The sequence below is a fragment of the Lepus europaeus genome, chromosome 11 (assembly GCF_033115175.1).
Source record: "Lepus europaeus isolate LE1 chromosome 11, mLepTim1.pri, whole genome shotgun sequence".
Taxonomy (NCBI): domain Eukaryota; kingdom Metazoa; phylum Chordata; class Mammalia; order Lagomorpha; family Leporidae; genus Lepus; species Lepus europaeus.
The window spans coordinates 11,416,024-11,435,223 of NC_084837.1; the positions used below are offsets into that span (position 1 = coordinate 11,416,024).

The window sequence follows — 19,200 nt, forward strand, 5'->3', positions numbered from 1 at the left end:
GCTCAGTTCACCTCTCGCTAAAAACAATCCTCGTGGGTGGTGACCAGCCTGCTCCAGCTCCACGCCTGTGAGACAAGGTCTGTGTCCCGAACGCCTCCTGTCGCCCTGCACGATGGGATTCTCTGCGGAGTTCACCGCAGCTTGTGCGGTAGCAAGGGACAGGAACCAGCTCCGAGGCAGGTGAAGTGAAAGAGATGCTCTGGTTGCAGCTGCCTCCCGCAGCCTGGGGGTGCAGACGGCAGCATCGTGAGCCTGTCTCACTGTCTCTCAGATCTCTTTGGAGTTGGCCTCGCCATCACGGAGGTTATTCCCAAGTGGTGGCAACGGTGCTTAGGCTTATGTACTCATCAGCTGGATAGCTCGGAGGGAAGAGACCCTGGAGGATTCCCCCAAAAGGATGCCGGTGGGACTCCTGAACAAGCCTGGCCTCATCACATGCAGCCAGGGCGGGGACGCAGGGTCCTGCCAAGGCCTCCTGGACACGGGAGACAGCCCCTAAAGGAAAAGATGGAGAATGGAGCCAAGCGAAGAATCTCCCTGGCCACTCCGGAGAGCTTGTGTGTTTGTGATTTCAGAACTTACTGGGCCTCAGTGATGTTCACAGGCAAAGGGTGCTGGGTAACTGGAAGATACACTTCCCGAAGAGAGCCAAGACATCCCGGGCCAGACTGCCGCAGTGCTTGGGAAGCGCGGTCTCCACAGGGCTCAGGGCTCTGCCGGCTTCCTCCAGCCCAGGGAAGCTCTGCTCCTGCCCAGTGCTCATCAACGAGGTAGACAGCGTTGTCAGATGGTCTGCTCGCCGAGCTCAGCTAGAGGGTCTCGGTTACCAGTGTGGGATGAGTGCACACAGCAACGTTATGGCAACCATTTAAGTATGGGGATTGCTTTTCTTGCTGCCTCCCCACCAAAAGACCACTCACTTCTGATTCTCTGCTCACTTGCTGCGTGCTGTCCTGTTTGCTTCCACCAGAAACGCGGGAGAAGCTGCTCCTAGACCGTGGCCGCGAACTTGGATCACTGCCTTCACCTGCTTTTAGCACTGTGTTTTGTCCCAAAAAATACTTTTTTTAGACCTTTCTCTAGTTCTACAAGAAATTCCAGGGAGTGGAGAGGAGAACCTAGATAATAAAGACAATTAGAGCTTCTTGGCGGGCATTTGCTACCAAGGAGATGAAATAAAACATTTAATTACTTAGAGACATTTAAAGAGCAGTTGGTAATAGGCACTGCCTCGCTCAGTGCATCTGAAATCTTTGCTAGCTGTTTTTGCCTCAAAGCTTTTTTGATTATTTTTTTCTTGGTCTAATAATAAAGCATGAAGAAGATTAACATCAAGCGTTTGGGGAAAAAAATTTTTAATCACTGGTCTTTTTTTACTGCAGTGCCTAAACAGTCACAGGTGCCATATTCAAATTGCACTGACTTTATTGAAAGTCGGAGCATGTGCAACTGCTATGAAATGGTGTCCCCGTGAACTCAACCTTCACTGTGGACGTGGTTTTCATTTATTTCCCAAGCAAGAAAATCGACATTGGATTTTATTTCTAAAAGCGAGTAACTTTAATAGCGTCTTGAAATGTGTGTGTATCTCTGCAGAATTTCCCCTGGTTTTTATGGGTGCATGTGTTTCACTGCAGCGAACATCCTTCTACCAAAGGGTATCCCAAAATATGCCACTTTGGCATAAGGAGTACTTTGAGCTAAAGGCATTTGCAACACAGCAGATCCAAGGGTATTTTAATCTTCTCTTTCCTTCCTGAAAATAGGAGCTAAACTCCACGTGAGATGCCTTCCCTGTACCAGGAAAAAGCAACATTAGGAGATGGACAGTCACAGCTGAGAGAATTCTGCACAAACAACCTGGTTAAAATAACTCTGCCTTGAGTCTCCTCGCACAGCTTACTTGGCTGCAATTACCACTCTTCGTTCAACCAAGTATAAAGGCGCTTAGGTTTTGCCACATATTTGGGTCTTCATTTCCATGCCAGGGCTCCTGTATTGCTCTTTTTTAAAAACTTGTTTAGAGGTAGAGTTACAGAGATAGAGAAAGGTCTTCCATCCACTGGTCACTCCCCAAATGGCCACAATGGCTAATCCGAAGCCAGGAGCCAGGAGCATCCTCCGAGTTTCCCACGTGAGTGCAGGGGATCAAGGACTTGGCCATCTTCCTCTGCTTTCCCAGGCCACAGCAGAGAGCTGGGTCGGAAGTGGAGCAGCCGGGACTTGCTGCAGGTGGAGGCTTAGTCCACTACGCCACAACATTGCCCACCGTGTGTTACTTTTTTTTTTTTTTTTTTTTTTGGACAGGCAGAGTGGACAGTGAGAGACAGAAAGGTCTTTTCCCGTTGGTTCACCCTCCAATGGCCGCTGCGGCCAGCGCACTGTGGCCGGCACACCGCACTGATCCAAAGCCGGGAGCACGTGCTTCTCCTGGTCTCCCATGGGGTGCAGGGCCTAAGCACTTGGGTCATCCTCCACTGCACTCCCTGGCCACAGCAGAGAGCTGGCCTGGAAAAGGAGCAACCGGGACAGAATCCGGTGCCCTGACTGGGACTAGAACTCAGTGTGCCGGCACCGCAAGGCGGAGGATTAGCCTGTTGAGCCGCGGTGCTGGCCCGTGTGTTAGTTTTTTATCATGTAAAAGTAAAACTCCACAGGCTACACACTCTTGATCCAAAAATCCAAGACGCTCCAACATCATGGCCAAATGGAAAAATCCCACACCTGACATGTGACAGATGAGTCTGAATGTAGGCGCATTACAGATGTTGTATGAAGTTATCTTCATGCCATGTGCATCAGGTGTTGGTGAAACACAAGTGAATTTTATGTCTAGACTTGGTTCCCATGCCCTTGATACCTCATTTACATGCAGACATTCCCAAATCTGAAAAACCAGAACTCAAACACTTCTGGACCCAAGCATTTTGGATAAGAGACACAACCTGAACTGAATCTGGATGCTTCTTTCCTAAGTAATCTATTTTATGTCAATTTAATTTCCAGCCTCAGCTGGAATTACAAGGCATAGAGGTAAAACTCTGCCTTTCCCACAACTACATACAACTTGTGTCGTCCTCAGATATCTTCCATAACAAACTCCTGGAAAGAAGCCAATCTTTATCAGCTACCCTACCAGGCCCTGTGCGAGGTACTTGGCAGCCGTCTCGATCCCCCTGAAGCCAGGAGTAATGGTCTGCGTTGGATGATTTGAAAACTGAAGCTCAGGAGTGTAACTTTTGCAGTGTCCAGCAGGTTCCCAATCTAGGTGCACCTAGATTTCAAGGACACAGTGTCTGTGTTCTCTCCCAGAATACAAGAGCCCTGTCCCCAGAGGCAGTTCCCAGATCGACCACTTAACTTCCTGTAGGACCTCAAAATAATTAGTCTTCTCCTCTGTCTTCACTTGTGAGGAGAAACATAAGTGCACGTGCCTCAAAGGGTTAAGAGATTTAATGCAGACCTGAAAACCACTTGGATTAGGGTCTGAGTTACCTTGGTAGCATTATTTGCTGTGTTGGTTGTCATTCTTAGTGCTAGCACCGTTTCTCCCCAGAGGTGGGATGTGGGCCTGAGTGATCGCTCCATGTGGTGCCTGACTTCATTGAATTCCATTGTTTTATGTCTGTGCTTGCTTTCTTGCATTCTGTTTAAAAGATTTTATTAATTTTAAAAGCATAAATAGGAGAAGAAAGGTCTTCCATCTGCTGGTTCACTCCCTAAATGGCTGCAACAGCCAGGGCTGGGCCAGGCCAAAGCCAGGAGCCAGGACCTTCTGAGTCTCCCATGTGTGTGCAGGGGCCCAAGTCATTGTGCCATCTACCACTGCTTTCCCGGGCCTGTTAGCCGGGAGCTGGATCAGAAATGGAGTATCCAGGACTTGAACCGGCACCCGTGTGGGATGCCTGCACTGCAGGCAGAGGCTTAGCCTTCTACACCATCGTGCAGACCCTCTTTCTTGCATTCTTAAGGACAAAGTAGAGAGGCTTTGTGATGAAAAGCATCGTGAAACTGCATCTCTTCCAGTCTCCTAGGATGAATGAGCCTGCTGCTGGGCCAGGAAGCTGCCAGTGGACACAGCTGCTTTTCACAACAGTTACAGAGCAGCCTGACTGCTGGGCTGGCATGACTTTCCATCACAGGTTTCCTTTCTCTCCATTTCTCTCCTATCTCTTGGTTGCTGATTTTTTTTTTTTTTTTTGACTCGGTTATAACTGATTCTTCTGCGTGGAAGGATTTACAGAATTCTAGATTATAGGAGGCTTCTCTGAACTTAAGTACAAAGTTTAATTTACAAGGAAACTCAAGCAGATGATTTTCTTACTGTTAAAAAAAAAAAAGCCTCGATGAAACTTTTCTTAGGCCACTTAGTCCTTTCTGTATTGCTGTAACAGAATACCTTGGGGTGGGTCATTTAGAAACAGCAGACTACTATTTGGCTCACAGTTCTGGAAATGAGCAAGTTCAAGGTAAAAGTGAAGAGGCCATGGCAAGAGGACAGGGAGGAGAGGACCGGTCACTGCATCCTGACCCGCTCCGGGGAAAATGCATTGCTCAGATCCCTCGGCACCCCCCAGCACTATTAGGGACATGAACTTTGGGGGACACTCTAACCGCGGCAACCTCTCTCAGTAAGACTGCCGCGTGGGGACCCTTCGGTGGATTCAGTGCGGGAGTGACTGCTCCCAGCTACCATTTTGATCATACTGCACCACAGCGTGGGTCATGACTTCACGGTTAGCACTGGGGTGGTGCGGGCGCCATTATTAGATTGCATTTTCATACTGAATTATAAACAAATTTTATGTGACTCTCATTCAATGGAATGTTAATAAGGCTGTGCTTTGGTGCCGTTATTCAAATAATGGGCTCTGAATTGCTTTCCGAGGAATATATTTGCATTAAAGAGGAACTCAATTTGATTTAGTTCCTTGAGAAGTTTACCCACTTTCCCGGTAGCTTTAAAAAAAAAAAAAAAAAGACGGGGAAATTGAGTTTCTTCTTTGCAAGTCGAGAAGAAACACATCTGCTGAGATCTGCAGGCGCGCCAGCAGACTGCTGATCGGAGTTAATGGAACGACGCGATTGGCTGCACAATTAAAAATGCACGCAAACTGCACTCGTCGCGGACCCCCCGTGCGCTCTGCTACAGAGCCCTGTGGCTGGGGAGTTTGCAACGAAGGCGGCTTGGGGATGCACGTTAGCGCAGCTCCGAGGACGTGGGGCCGTCTCCGGGCACCCGTCTTCCCCGGGCGTGGCCGCGGGCCCAGGGCCGCCCCCGCCGCGGGCAGTGGCCGCCCGGGCTGTGGGCTTGCGGCCGCCGGCCCCTCGTGTCCCGCACACCCCGGAGGACGCGAGGGCGCGCGCCAAGGTCAAGGACGCGCTGCGTCTCGCGTGTCTGGACCTCCAGAGTCTGCGCCGCAGCGGCCTCGGCCACTCCATCCACAAAGATGCCCGATGCGGAACCTCCTAATACCGCCCGTAACTGCCCCGCGCCCGTGCGGTGCTGAAATTAGCCGCGCCCGAGAGCAGGAGTTCCGTGGTCACCCATCACTCCCACGCGCAGCACCGCGCCGCCCTTCTGCAGGCGCAGCTGCGCATGCCCAGCGCCGCCCCGTGACGCAGCACGCACGCGGACGCACGCCGCGTGGCCCCGCCCCCGGCGCCTCGCGCCGACCCACAATCCCCGCCGCTTCCGGCCGTTGCGGCCCCCGCCCCGTTGCCTGCAGCCATGTTGCAGAAAGCCCGGAGCCGGGGCCGGTCCGGTTCCCAGGCCGACAGGGATGGGGGCCGCGGCGCCGCCGAGGAGACACCGAGCACGTCCCGCGGGCCGGGCGGCTCGCAGGAGGCGCTGCGCGCGCCGCAGGTCGGGCCCAGGACGCAGAGGCAGCTGGAGCTGAAGGTGGCGGAGCTGGTGCAGTTCCTGCTGGTCAGGGACCAGAAGAAGATCCCCGTCAAGCGCACGGACATCGCGAAGCACGTGCTGGGGGACTACAAGGACGTGCTGCCGGACCTGCTGCGGCTGGCCGGCGAGCGGCTGCAGTACGTGTTCGGCTACAGGCTGGCGGAGCTGGAGCCCCGGAGCAACGCGTACGTCCTGGTGAACACGCTGGAGCCGGTGGAGGAGGACGCGGCGCTGCGGGGCGACCAGGGCACGCCCACCACGGGCCTGCTCATGATCGTGCTGGGGCTCATCTTCATGAAGGGCAACGCCGTGAAGGAGACGGAGGTGTGGGACTTCCTGCGGCGGCTGGGCGTGCACCCCACCAAGCGGCACGTGGTCTTCGGGGACCCCAAGAAGCTGCTCACCGAGGACTTCGTGCGGCAGCGCTACCTGGAGTACCGGCGGATCCCGCACACGGACCCCGTGGACTACGAGTTCCAGTGGGGCCCGCGCACCAGCCTGGAGACCAGCAAGATGAAGGTGCTCAAGTTCGTGGCCAAAGTCCACAACCAGGACCCCAAGGACTGGCCGGCGCAGTACTGCGAGGCCCTGGCGGACGAGGAGAGCCGGGCCAGGCCCCAGGCCCAGCCCGGCGGGCCGGCCGCCACCTGCTGAAGCCCGGGGGTGGGTGGGTGGGCTCGCCTCCACGGCCCTGCTGTCTGCTCCCCGGCCGCCGCCGCGAAGCAGACTTGGGGGAGCGGCGGCTTTGCCCCCACCCGCACCCCCGGTTCAGACTTTGCTGTGTTGTTGTTACTTTGTATAAAATCTTGCTGGCTCTGTAAGACCAGCCGGAGCGCTTCGTGCCGTGCCCTGGGACAGGTGTTTTAGAAAGAGCACGTAAGCGCAGGACCTCGGTGCCCAAAAGATAAAAGCAGAGAAGTTATTTTACATCTCCTACCCAAATTTGTAAGGAAAATAAAGCTCTTTGCAAAGTTGAGCGCGCGAGTAGAACCGTCTGTCCTTGTGAGAGTAACACGCGATTTCACAGGTTTCCTCCCCGGGACCGCGGCCTGATCCCCAGCGACGGCGGTCCTGTGCCTCCAGAGAGGGTTTTAGGGTCCTGACTGTTACTCAGCCGTGTGGCTCATCGCTCGGTTCCATTCGGCGGCTTTTCTCTCTTTTTAACTACATAGCTGTTACGATAAATATGTATTTTGAAGTGGTTAGTCATGCGTGTTTTTAAATCTCCTGCATATTAATGTTTATAACGTCCTGTAGAAGTGGCTGTGAAAAAAAAAGTATCTGCATAGCTTCACGGTGTGAAATGTGTGTCTCGGCCTGCGTCCCCACGGCCTTCACGCGGCAGTGACCGCGCCTGCCTGCCGGACGGCCCAGGTGTGTGACCTGGCCGGGGCCTAGCCTGTGAGGTGGGCCGATGCCGGCGTTAGAAGGGAAGTTTGTGTAAGACTCCTGTCACAGTCCCTTTGTAAAGGTATTCAGAAATAGATTTTATTTTTTTTAGTCCAGAGCTGCTACTTGCTGTGTGTGCCCACTTTAACTGTCCGCAGTCACTCCTAGAAGAGCAGTCAGGACTCTGTCCTAGCCTGACGGCACCGTGTGGTTTTGTGGAAAGGCATCCAGTGCACGGCGAGGCCAGCCCACGAGGAGAGTGGGCGAGGAAGGGCCCTCTGCACAGTAGGAGGCGAGGCGTGAGGTTGGGAGCAGCTCAGCCAGTCGCAGCTCCTGCCCTCAGCAGGGCGGCGTGGGGTAGGTTTATGCTCCTCACCTGGGAGGTGGGGCGAAGTGATGACGTCGTCTGTGCCTTGGCAAAGTGGGCATCTTAGTGCACTGCTCCGTGACCTCTAGCGACACGCTCTGTGTGAAGGCACTGCCGGGCGTTTGTGGGGAAAGGTGGGTTTATGTTGGTGCAGGGAAATTGCAGTCTGCCTAGTGGTTTTTTAAGGCCCCCCTCATACCACAGGTTCTCCGACTTGTTCTGTGATGACGAGCTAAGGCGGAGCTGCAAATTAGCTAGTTAGCTACCTTGAGGGGAGACAAGTGGGGGCTCCGGGAACAGGGGAGTAGACGTCTTCTGGAAGAGCCGCTGGTAGCTGGTGGCTGTGGAGGAGCCGGAGAGGTTGCTGGGTCAGTGCTGTCATCGGTGGCTGTCCCTGCTCCTTGAAGTCTTGTTGGTCTGTGTGCTTCATTTGGGTGAATGACCTGCCTGCGCTCAGTGCAGGCCCAGAGCCCTCTCCCCAGGCGACCCAGCACCCACCACCGCTTCTGTCTGAGCCACACAGCCCCACAGAGCGGGTAACAATGTACAGGCAGCACATTTTGTTTCAGGTTTTAAGATAGAAAAACATTAGAAACCAGACCACAACCTTGGTTTCTCACCAAGTCAACGGACACTGTGCCGGTGTGTCATTCTGTAACTGTGTGTGTGTATTTGTGTTCGTGTTCAATGGGCTTCAAGAACTTAGAGGTGGTCTTGTACTCTTTTACAAAACTTGCCGTTTCATCATCGTCTAGAGATTTAGCCACGTAAATATCTGCAGGTTTGCTTCATGTTCTTGGGGGAGAGTCCATTCCCTACAAACTCGTCAGGTTCTTTCCAGTTTTCCGCTGGTAAATGTGTGAGTTCAGCTGGGAGTCAGTGGAGCTCTTGAGCTTGTGTCAAGGTAGACTCCCCAGCCTTTTGGGGGTGCCTCCCCCGATTCCTGATCCCCAGCCCTTGTGTACATGCAGCCATCCTGGTGAGGGCACAGTGGGGATCCATGCTTACGCTAACTCGTACCTGCTGCTTTAGCTAGGAAAGGCTAACCTTTACCTTCTGCCCTGAACCTGTTTTGACCCTCAGGTTTCATATCTTTTAGGCCTTCCTCTGTGTTGCCCTGTACGGTTCATGTTCTGTATATTCATCCAGTGTACATACCTTCTCCTGCATTGTCAGGCTTTGCTTTTGTCATAAAGAAGTTACAAGTGCTGTTTTTTTTGTAAAATGCATTTAAGCGCTCTCCCTGGGAGCCGGTGCTGTGACACAGGTTAAGCCTCTGCTTGCAACAGTGACGTCCTGTGTGAGCACCTGTTTGGGTCCCGGCTGCTGCACTTCCCAGATCCACCCAGCTCTGGCTGTTGTAGCCATTTGAAGAGTGAACCAGTGGATGGAAGACCTCTCTCTACCTCTCAAAATAAATCTTTAAGAAAATTCTCCCTGGGGCTGGTGTTGTGGTATAGTGGGTTAGGCAGCCATCTTCGATGGGAGCCATCCTGTATGGGTACCCGTTCTAGTCCGGAAAAATAGCAGAAAGTGGCACAAGTTCTTCAGCCCCTGAACCCACGTGGAAGGCCCGAAAGAAGCTCCTGGCTTCAGATCAGCCCTGCCCAGCTGTTGTAGCCATTGGGGAGTGAACCAGCAGGTAGAAAGATCTCTGTGTCTCAGCAACTCTTTCAAATAAATAAGTCTTTAGAAAAAGATACCATCCCCAGTTCTAATAATTATAAAGGCATTTTTGAGTATTTTCCCTGGCTGTTAAAAGTTTTGATAATCACAGTTAACATTTTTAACTTGCTTTTTGTATGTGATGTGAAATACATAGAATTTTTATATTTTCCCCCTATGCATGGCCCAGCACCAGTTTTTTTGTTCTTTCCATACTGATTTATTATACCCTCTGTTATGTAGAGAGGCCTTATGTATAAATAAATATATGGCTAGGACTGGATTGGACTATTTGCTCTCCACTTGCCAATACTATGCGATTATAATCCATTGGATTATAATCCATTGCTTTCCCCAGCACACTGGCAGGAAGCTGGCTCAGAGGTAGAGCAGCTGGGACTTGAACTGGTGCCCATATGGGATGCCTACGTTCCAGGCAGCAATTTAATCCACTGTACCACAGCACCTGCTCTGTGAAAGGCTTGAGTTTGACACATGCTCTTTATTCCGATGGCTAATATGATTCAACTTCTTTGTAAATTTGCTATTTTTTTGTGTACTTTGGTATTATAATACAGATTTTTCTGAAGTTTAACCATTCTTGCATCCTTAGGACAAACCTTTCTTGTTGATCAATTTTTTTAAAAAGGGTATGTATTTTGGGTGCCGGTGCTGTGGTGTAGTGGGTAAAGCCGCTGCCTGCGGTACTGGCATAATATGGGTGCTGGTTCAAGTCCCGGATGCACCACTTCTGATCCAGCTGCCTGCTAATGTGCAGTGGAAGACGGCCCAAGTCCCTGGGCCCCTGCACCCACAAGGAGACCCAGAGGAAGCTGCTGGCCTAGGATCGGCCCAGCGCCAGCGGTTGTGGCCATTGGAGAGTGAACCAGCGGCTCGAAGATATGTATCCCTCTCTCCCTCTCTCCAAAATTGACTAAAATTATGTAAATTTTGTGTCTTCTGACATAAAGGGGGTTATACTCCATCTTCTTTATTCGATTTTGAGATTAAACCAATTTTTTTTTTATTATTTAGAAATAGTGTCAAGTGCACGGAAAATTGGAAGCATGGTACAAAGTTGTCCCTGAGTATTCGAGTCCATTGGGCTGTCCCATGGTCTCCTTCAGCGTGTGGTCAGCCACACGGTCTGTCCCTGACGCTCATGGACTGGACACTGCAGAGTGCAGGGCTCCTCACAGCAGGTCCCCGAGGCTCGGTTTGCCTGCTGCCTCTGCCCAGTGCGACGTGAGTGGTGCGTCTCTGGCGGAAACACCACACGCGTGATGCCACGTGTTCTGTTTGGATCCTGTCGGGCCATGCAGAATTCCAGTTTGTCCCGTTGTTTATAACTCCAGGCGTTTGGTTAAGGCGGGTTTTCTGCCATGCCTCTGCACTGTGACGTTTTCCGCTTCCTCGATAATAAACCAGGCCCTTGCATGGAGATCACGTTGTGTTTCAAACATCGTGTTCATCTTACGTTCAGGTTCCTCATCTACCCGTGTTATCTGCATTTGCTCATGGGTTCCGGTCTCTCATTATGGAGTTTGAGACTCTGGTTGTCCTTGAAGCTGGCGTCTGTGTCATTAGCATGCTTCCCTCCCTCTTTGAGCCCTTCCTTACACATTTTGGGCACAGAAATACCATTCAGCCTTGTCTTGGCTCTTGCTCCGCCCTGGACCTGGGATTAGCCATTTCTCCAAGGCACTGAGGCAGTTTAACTGTGTGTCGTCACTGCACGCTGAGTGATAACTCATTTGAAATCCAGCAACGTGAGATATTCTAGTTTTCTCCCTTGCACATGAGAGTACTTAAAGAAGTTTGTGGAAAATGGAGGTAAAAGATTATAAAGTTTATTGTGGCATAGAAAATTTGGAAATCGATGCATGATTTTTTTGCATAATACGCATCTTACATGAGCTTTGCTGAATGAGGAAGCTGTCGAGTTATTACGAGTAGTTCGAAGGCACGCTGCACACACCTTGGCCCCCAGGAGCACAGAAACAGCTCTACAAATATACATGAGCATCGGAATCCACAGAGCAGTGATCGGATCCAGCAGACACGGCTCCCTCACGCTGGTTGTGTCAGGAATCACTTGTACTACCTTCAGTGTTCTACAGATGCAGTTTTCAAAAACAAGAAAGAAAAGGACCAATAACAGGAAGAGTGCATGAGACAGATACTAGCAACTTTTGCCCATTTCAAAGTTTTCTAATTTATTTGCTTGAAAGGCAAGAGGCAGATAGGCAGAGAGAGGGAGGGAGGGAGGTCTTCCATCCACTGGTTCATTCCCCAAATGGCCGCAATAGCTGGAGCAGCACCAATCCTAAGCCAGGAGCCTGGAGCTTCTTCCTGATTCAGGTGCAGGGGCCCAAGCACTTGGGCCATCTTCTGCTTTCCTAGGCCATAGCAGAGAGCTGGATCAGAAGTGGAGCAGCCGGCGCCTATATGGGATGCTGCCGGGCACTGAGGCTGTGGCTTTACCCGCTATGCCACAGTGCCAGCCCCGGCCCCCCCCTCAACGTTTTTAATCAGTTTTCTTGACAGCCTGATTATGATGTTAATCTTAGATTATTCTTGAGCTCAGAAAAATGGCGTTATTTCAGTCCATTTGTTCTAATTATCTGCATAAGTGCAGCAGGAGTGTTAAATAACCACAAAGATTACCCTAAGTTTGTGGGTTGTTTTTTTTTAAATCTGGCACTGTATCAACTATTTCAAAATCTGGAAAATGAACAGGATCAAATGTAGATCTTGTTTCTCTATGAACTACTCTTTGGGATGGCAAAATAGTTCCGGAGGGGAAATTGCTGCAGGCATACTCCCACGGATGAAATGGTGGAGGTGGACTGGTGCTGTTTTGGAAACCCTGATAATGGATCTAAGCGATCATCAAAAATGATTGCTAACATCACAAAAATAAAATATTCACTTTTTAAAAAAGATTTATTTATTTATTTGAAAGAGTTACACAGAGAAGGAGAGAGAGAGAGAGGTCTTCCTTCCACTGGTTCACTCCCCAGATGGCCATAATGGCTGGAGCTGCTCCTATCTGAAGCCAGGAGCCAGGTGCTTCCTCCTGATCTCCCACACAGGTGCAGGGGCCCAAGGACTTGGGCCATCTTCCACTGCTTTCCCAGGCCATAGCAGAGAGCTGGATCAGAAGTGGAGCACCTGGGACTTGAACCAGTACCCGTATGGGATGCTGGCACTGCAGGTGGCGACTTCAACTTGTTATGCCACAGCACCCGCCCCAATATTCACCTTTCCATCTGAACTTGGCCAGACATCTGTATGGAAGCATATTGACCACGAATACCAGAAGCAGAGAAACATCGAGAGAGACAGGAAGCTACAATCGGAAAGGTTAGGCTGTAGGAGACTCTATAGGACAAATGAGCTTGTTTCTTCAGTAAATTCCCGGAGAATCCCATAGTTTAAAAACCATCTGAGAATCCTGACAGATGCACGGTATGGACCTTGCTGGTGTCCTGTGTGACCTGATTCAGAGTGGAAAAAAATGAGGCCATCAGAGAAACGTGAATATTTAACATTTTTTGCTTTTAATTATTTGCACTATAAGGGCGGAGCCAGAGATCCTACGTTCTCTGATGCACTCCCCAGATGCCTGCAGTAGCTGGGTATGGGCCGAGCAGAAGCCAGGGGCTGGGAACTCCATCCAGGCTGCCCAGGTGGGTGGCAGGGACCAACCCCCTGAGCCATCCTCTGCTGCCTCCCAAGGCAGTGATGAGCCGGCAGCTGGAGTTGGGAGCGGAGCCAGACGTGAGCCCTGGCACTGCAGTATGGAACGTGGGCGCCCGAAGTGGCATTTTGACCATTACGCTAGGCAGTCCTGAATGTTCCGTGGTGTTAAGGAATTAGCATAGATGTGCTGGCAGTATTTTGTTTCTTTCAAAGAGTCTTATTTAGAAGCACACACTGAAACATCTGAGGACGTGGTTATGATATCTGATGTTTGCTACAAGGTAATTTGTGGACCCAGGGCCATGAATGAGACCCAGCTGGCCGTGAGTTATTGATCAGTCGTTGAGGCTGGCTGATGAAGTAGCGGCCTTTCACTAACTATTCTTCCAGTTTTCTTTAACGTCTAACTGGTCGCTGTTGAAAGCATGCAGTGCATAGTATTTTCAAGTTTAGCTCCTAAAATATTTTATCAGAATAGGTTTCGGATGCCCTCACGGTGCAGCTTGTCGTGGCTTTTTGCGGATTTCGCCTTTTCTGTTGAAGACAACGTGGCCTTGGAATTTTTGAGAAACCACGGGCTGTTTTTCTTGAAGTCACACAGGTGTGCTTCACGTAATGAGCTGATCCCCGGGAAGCTTTCTGAAAGCCGAGAGTCCTCTTCCCGTGGAGCCTCTCCAGGTGAATAATCGGTGTTTGGTCTGGCTTGTTTGCAGATTACCTTCTTCATGCTGCTCTCTGCCGTGTGCGTGATGCTGAATTTGGCTGGTTCAATTCTGTCCTGTCAGAACGCCCAGCTCGTGGACTCCCTGGCAGGCTGCCAGTTGGTGAGTAATGAAATGTAAACCTTTTCTTAAAGGTCATGAGCTCTGATTGTGCAGGAGAGCAAAATAAAAACAAAGTTATTGTATTCTTGGGTTCGCATGTAAACTCTTTTCCTTCTGATGTTTTCTAATTATTTATTTCCCTAAGTTCATTTCCATATGCTTGCTCACGGTTGATCTACGTGCAAATCAATTACCAGGAGGAAATCTTTTAAGGCCCACAGTGTTGCTGGTTTAGAATAAATGACTTCAGTAACTGTTACATTTCAGCATCGGTCACACTGTTATTGGCACTGAGTTTTGATAAATCAGTTTTGCAAATCAATTTAAAGCACCAACATGCATAGGAGCTTCATGAGGACATCAAAATAACATAGTTGTCATTTTTCGGTTACAAAGAGAATTTTCTTTTAGACTTAGGAAAATTACAGACAGCGTCCTGTGTGCATTGCAGAGGGCCAGGAACTGGTTTGATGGATAGAACTGTCACTTTGGGATCGGGAGGTTCCTGGTGCTGTGCTACCTGTTGGAGGGTGTGTTCCCACATCCGGCTGTGGGTCCGCTTTTCCTCCTGACAGGGCCATGGTTCCTGGGTGTGGGGACATGAGCTTGTGTTTCTTTATCTCGAAGCCAACGCCAGGCTCCCTTTCAGAGCCCTGTTTCTCCACGGCTGCCCGTCTGCTTGCTCTGCCTGTAGCTGTCATTCTGAAGTCAGAACTGGAATTCTAGAAGCTGTTCTGCAGTGAGGCCGTGCCTTCTCCTGAGGGGCAGTTTATCTACAAAGACTTGCAGGAGTGTAGCTTAAGTTGGCACCGTCTCAATGTAGAAGCACCTACGGGATTTCACAAACTGATTATTGGAGCTGCATCTTGTTATTTTCTGTTGAGTGGGCACTAGAGAACGCTGATCCTATTTTAGCCCATTATGCACAGAAGCGTCATAAGTATGGTGCCATCTTCCTCATGATTTCTGAGAGCTGGATCTCCCCCAAAACCTGCAGCTGCCAAGTTTGGACCAGACTTAAGCCAGGAACCAGGAACTCCACCTGGGACTCCCACATGGGTGGCGGGGACCCAAGTACTCGGGCCATCATCTACTGCCTTCCAGGCAGAAGCATGGACTCAAATCAGGCACTCCAATATGGGATGTGGGTGTCCCAAATGGTGCCTTAACCCATTGTTCCGTGGTGCCTGCCTCAGTATGTCTTTTATTCCAGACTCCTGGCAGGCCCCTGCCAGAAATAGCTACGGCAAGCAGATTGTATTTTTATTTTTTTGATACCTCTCAAGGCATTGTCTGCGCAGGCGGTTGTGTGTGGATTATTTTTACACCCATGGGTGTCTGGTCTTCACACCTTCATTCCCACTGATTTTTGTCATTTGACCATGTACGTGGCTGCTACTGTGTCCTCATCCCCGTGTGCGGATGTCCCCGAGTGTGAAATAGAGAGCAACAGGGAGGTCCACTGGATGGGCGTGTGATAACTGAGCTACCCCTTCGTGAAGGGTAGGGTGGAGATGTTTCTAGTCTTTTCTGGAAACAAACACGGCAGAGTATCGCCCTCTGTGCGCATCCTCGGGTCAGCGTCGGCCTCTGCTTGGGGAGCTGGCCGACGTGCTGCGGGCGGAACAGCCCACAACAGCGATGCGCGGACAGATCGAGAGGAGAAATGACTAGGAGCAGCCTTGTGGCCAACACATGTGAGTGCACCTGAAATGTAGAATTATTCCCAAATTGCTCTCCAGAACGGGGCACCATTTCATACTTTGGCCAATGGCGTATGGCTGAGCAAACTCCCGTATGTCATCAGAAATTCTTTGTCTTTACCGGTCCGACAGAAGATCTGAGATGTGGTTTTCACTCCTTTAACTGAAAGTCAAGTTGAGCACCTTTAGATTTGTTTATGAGTTGCTTATATTTCTTTATCTGGTAACTGCCAGTTTAGTTTCAGTGACTAATTTTCTGTGACTTTTAAAATTATAATAGTTATATAAATGTACTTTATTCCCAGGAAACTGGCTATTGTGAATATGTGTTGCAGATACAGATTTTTCTGTAGCTTATTATTTCCATATTGGCTTTTTTAGTCTATTCTTTCTGTATGGAGATTTTATGCACTCAAATGGACTCTATTCATTTGTGTATTTTTACCCTGTGGTTTCTTGGTAATGTGTTTCGGAGAAAAGCCCTTCCCCACTTCATTTCCTCCGCAGTGAGCATCAGTCTTTCCCATCTGCACATTACCTAGAATTAATTTTGCCACAAATAGCATCTCAGTCCTAAGGGGTTTAAAAATAAACGTGGGCTGCAGTGTCTGGCTCCGTCCGACTCCTGCTTTCTGCCCGCGCAGTCCCTGGGATGCAGCAGGCGATGGCTGCAGGGACTGGGTACCAGCTACTCACATGGGAGACCCGGATTGAGTTCCTGGCTCTCAGCTTCAGCCTGGCCCTGCCCGGTGTTGTAGGTTTCCGGGAACTGAACCGGTGGCTGGGAGATCTCTCTTTGTCTGTCTCTTTCTCTGCCTCACAAATCAATTTTTAAAAATGTACACAAGGACCTTCCATGTTTTTAAGTTTAATACTAGGTATTGTAAATATTGTTTTTTTACAGAGGTAAATATTTTGATTTATTTTATATTGCAAAAGGCTGTCAGCAGTGCATAAGACTTCTGGTAATTCTTTTATTGGGTTTAACTGTACGTGCAGGTAAATATACAGCCCAATCTTTATCAGAAGACATGATTACATTATCTCCTGCTTTCCGGTATCCGTGCATCTTTTTGTTACTCCGGTTGCCTTGGCTAAAACTGTTAAAATGACATCTGGGTACAGGCGTCTGCTCATCCACTTCCTGCACCCGATTTAACCCGGAGCTCTCCGTGCTGCTCCGAGGGGCTTTCTGTGACTCTCACTGCTGACAGACCTCCGCGAAGCACCCGGGGCAGGGCCAGCAGGTGCAGCGCCGCGGGGTGGTCCAGAGGCCCTGTCTCTGCCCACACGCAGCTTCAGTGATGCGGAGCTGCTCTGAGGACCCAGGAGGCCCACACGGGGCTTCCTTGTGATTGCCCAGGAAGCAAGCAGCGGTGTGAGAAGGCAGAATTGGAGAGCCTTTTCCCTGGGCAAGCGTGCCTGAGCCCCGCCGGACGCCAGCCTTCCCGTGTGCCAGGGTTTGTGCTGACAGCTGGTGGCATCTGACACCCTCATGCTGGGCCCTAACTCTGCTGCGGTCGCTCCCGGGGGCTCAGGGCATTCAGAGTCATGTTTGCCGTCAGCTCCCGAGAGATGCCCTCATTCACTGGAGCCATTTGCTTCCAGCCTGGCTCCCTAAGCTTTTATTTATTTTTTTAATCAGAATGCATGCACACTGTCTCATCGTCCTTTGACACCGGCAAGGATGCCCTGGGTGTTAATGCAGCGGTTTGCATTATGGGATTCCTGGCACCAAATGGCCTTTGCACTGCAGAGGTCGCCCTCCGTGCCCGCTGTGACCAGGGCCCCATGTGCTGTGCTGGACTCGCTTTGCCAGTGCTTTATTGAAGAGTTGCATTGAATTCAGAAAAGAGATTGACCTGCAGCTTACTGTGCGCTGCTTCCCCGGTCCCCCTTTTCATATCAGGATTACGCTCACTTTTCAGAGAAATGCAAACAGGGAGCGTTAGCTGTGGCCGTGCCCTGCAGCTGTTTAACCTGGGGATTACCTGGGTGTTGGGCGTCTTGCAGTTTTATGTGGCTGCTTTTCGCCCTCTTTCTGTGTGGTCATCATATTATTTGTGTTATCTTTACCTTCTTGGGTAGTTTTTGTTAATAAATGTCTTTCTAACATTGTCTGTTTCCCCTGATTTTTTTTTTTTCTGACTTATTCTAAACCTACAGAAGGTATCCATTTATCATTTAAAAATAAACCTCTCGGCAAATCTTGGGGGATTAAAACAGCAGGTGAATGGTTGCCGAGGGCTGGGAGCTTGGGAAGGAGGGGAACGTGGGGAAAGGGTGTGGGGTGCGAGGTTTCTTGCTGGGGGGGATGAGAATGTCCTAATATTCGCTGTAGTCCTGCTATTCTGTGAAGATCCTAGACACCAGGCAATGCACTCTTAACCAGTAGATTGTCTGGGGTGTGAATTATGTCTAAATAAAACTGCTAAACATTTTTTTGAAAACCATTAAATTAACTGAGATGACTTCTCTCATTTGTAACACTAAAGTTTATCTTTTCTTCAGATTGGTTTTTTTCCCCAAAGAGATCGCTCCTTGTTTTCTTTAATGAGATTGCTCCTTTTTGAGTCTTTATTTCTTCATCTACACTTCCGTCAATCTTTCCTGCTGTCTTGAGGCACATTTTGTTTATTTCCCACCTATTAGAGTTGGTGACAGTCCTGAGACTCATCCTTTGTGGGTTTTCCCACGGGTATTGCTGAGATGGGGGTCACTTCACACTCTTCCTGGGGAATGGAATTAAAAGATAAGTTTGTTGTGCTGCCGGAAGACTTGAAATCCACGCAGCCTCACCATGATCTCATGGAGTGAATTCTAGTTTGCACATTTCATGTTGCTTTTCTCTTTAACCCCAGTGTTACTGAAATTGATGTTCCTCAGTGGCTGGACTTTGTGTTCTTTTGCTGTCCTTTCAATTTCTAATTCCACTGCGTGAGAGCATGCAGCTTCTAAATTCCACTTTTTGCAACCTACTAGAATTTTCTCTGTACAGGAATAATTTTTAGTGTGTTTTCTGACCTTTTGTTTCAATCAAAAACAAAGCGCAAGGTGGGCTTTTAGCCTAGCGCTTCTGCTACGGGTTGGGGTGGTTGAATCCCTCTTGGAGAACCTGGGTTCAATACTTGGCTCTGGCTGCTGAGGCAGCTTCCTACCGTCGCAGTCCCCAGGAGGCAGCAGGTGGGTCCCTGCCACCCACGTCAGAGACCTGGGTTGAGTTCTCAGCTCCTAGTGTCAGGTCAGCCGTGGTCCAGCCCCTGCCCTGGGCAAGCATTTCAGCAGTGCACTAGTGGGTGATAGCTCTGTCTATTCCACTTTCAAACAAAGACTTTGTATTAAAACTATACACACACACACACACACACTAAGTTTGTTGAGTTCAAATTTTCTTATGATGAGGCGCTGTGGCGAAGTAGGCTAAACCTTTGCCTGTGGTGCCAGCATCCCACATGGGCATTGATTCGTGTCCCGGCTACTCCTCTTCCAATCCAACTCCCTGCTGATGGCCTGGAATAGCAGTAGAAGATGGCCCAAGTCCTTGGGACCCTGTACCCACATGGGAGACCCAGCAGAAGCTCCAAGCTTCTGGCTCCGGATTGGCCCAGCTCCGGCCATTGCAGCCATCTGGGGAGTGAACCA

At 50.0% G+C, this 19,200-nt stretch overlaps 2 protein-coding genes across 9 annotated transcripts in view; both read left to right on the plus strand.

The window, feature by feature from the left end:
• The window catches only part of ENTREP2 (endosomal transmembrane epsin interactor 2), a 458,345-nt gene that overhangs the window by 330,227 nt on the left and 108,918 nt on the right, over positions 1 to 19,200 (plus strand). For all 8 annotated transcript variants that reach the window (XM_062204991.1, XM_062204987.1, XM_062204992.1 and 5 more), the window contains one exon: positions 13,745 to 13,855. In XM_062204991.1, the coding sequence (XP_062060975.1) occupies positions 13,757 to 13,855 (99 nt within the window). In that variant the 5' untranslated portion in view covers positions 13,745 to 13,756. The remainder of the gene's footprint in view (positions 1 to 13,744; positions 13,856 to 19,200) is intronic.
• NSMCE3 (NSE3 homolog, SMC5-SMC6 complex component) lies at positions 5,714 to 6,881 on the plus strand. Its single transcript, XM_062204552.1, has one exon. The coding sequence runs from the start codon at positions 5,732 to 5,734 to the stop codon at positions 6,557 to 6,559; it is 828 nt and encodes a 275-aa protein (XP_062060536.1). The 5' UTR covers positions 5,714 to 5,731; the 3' UTR covers positions 6,560 to 6,881.

Excerpts from the sequence above, each read along its gene's own strand:
- NSMCE3 (XM_062204552.1), top strand. The coding sequence starts at position 5,732 with ATGTTGCAGAAAGCCCGGAGCCGGGGCCGGTCCGGTTCCCAGGCCGAC.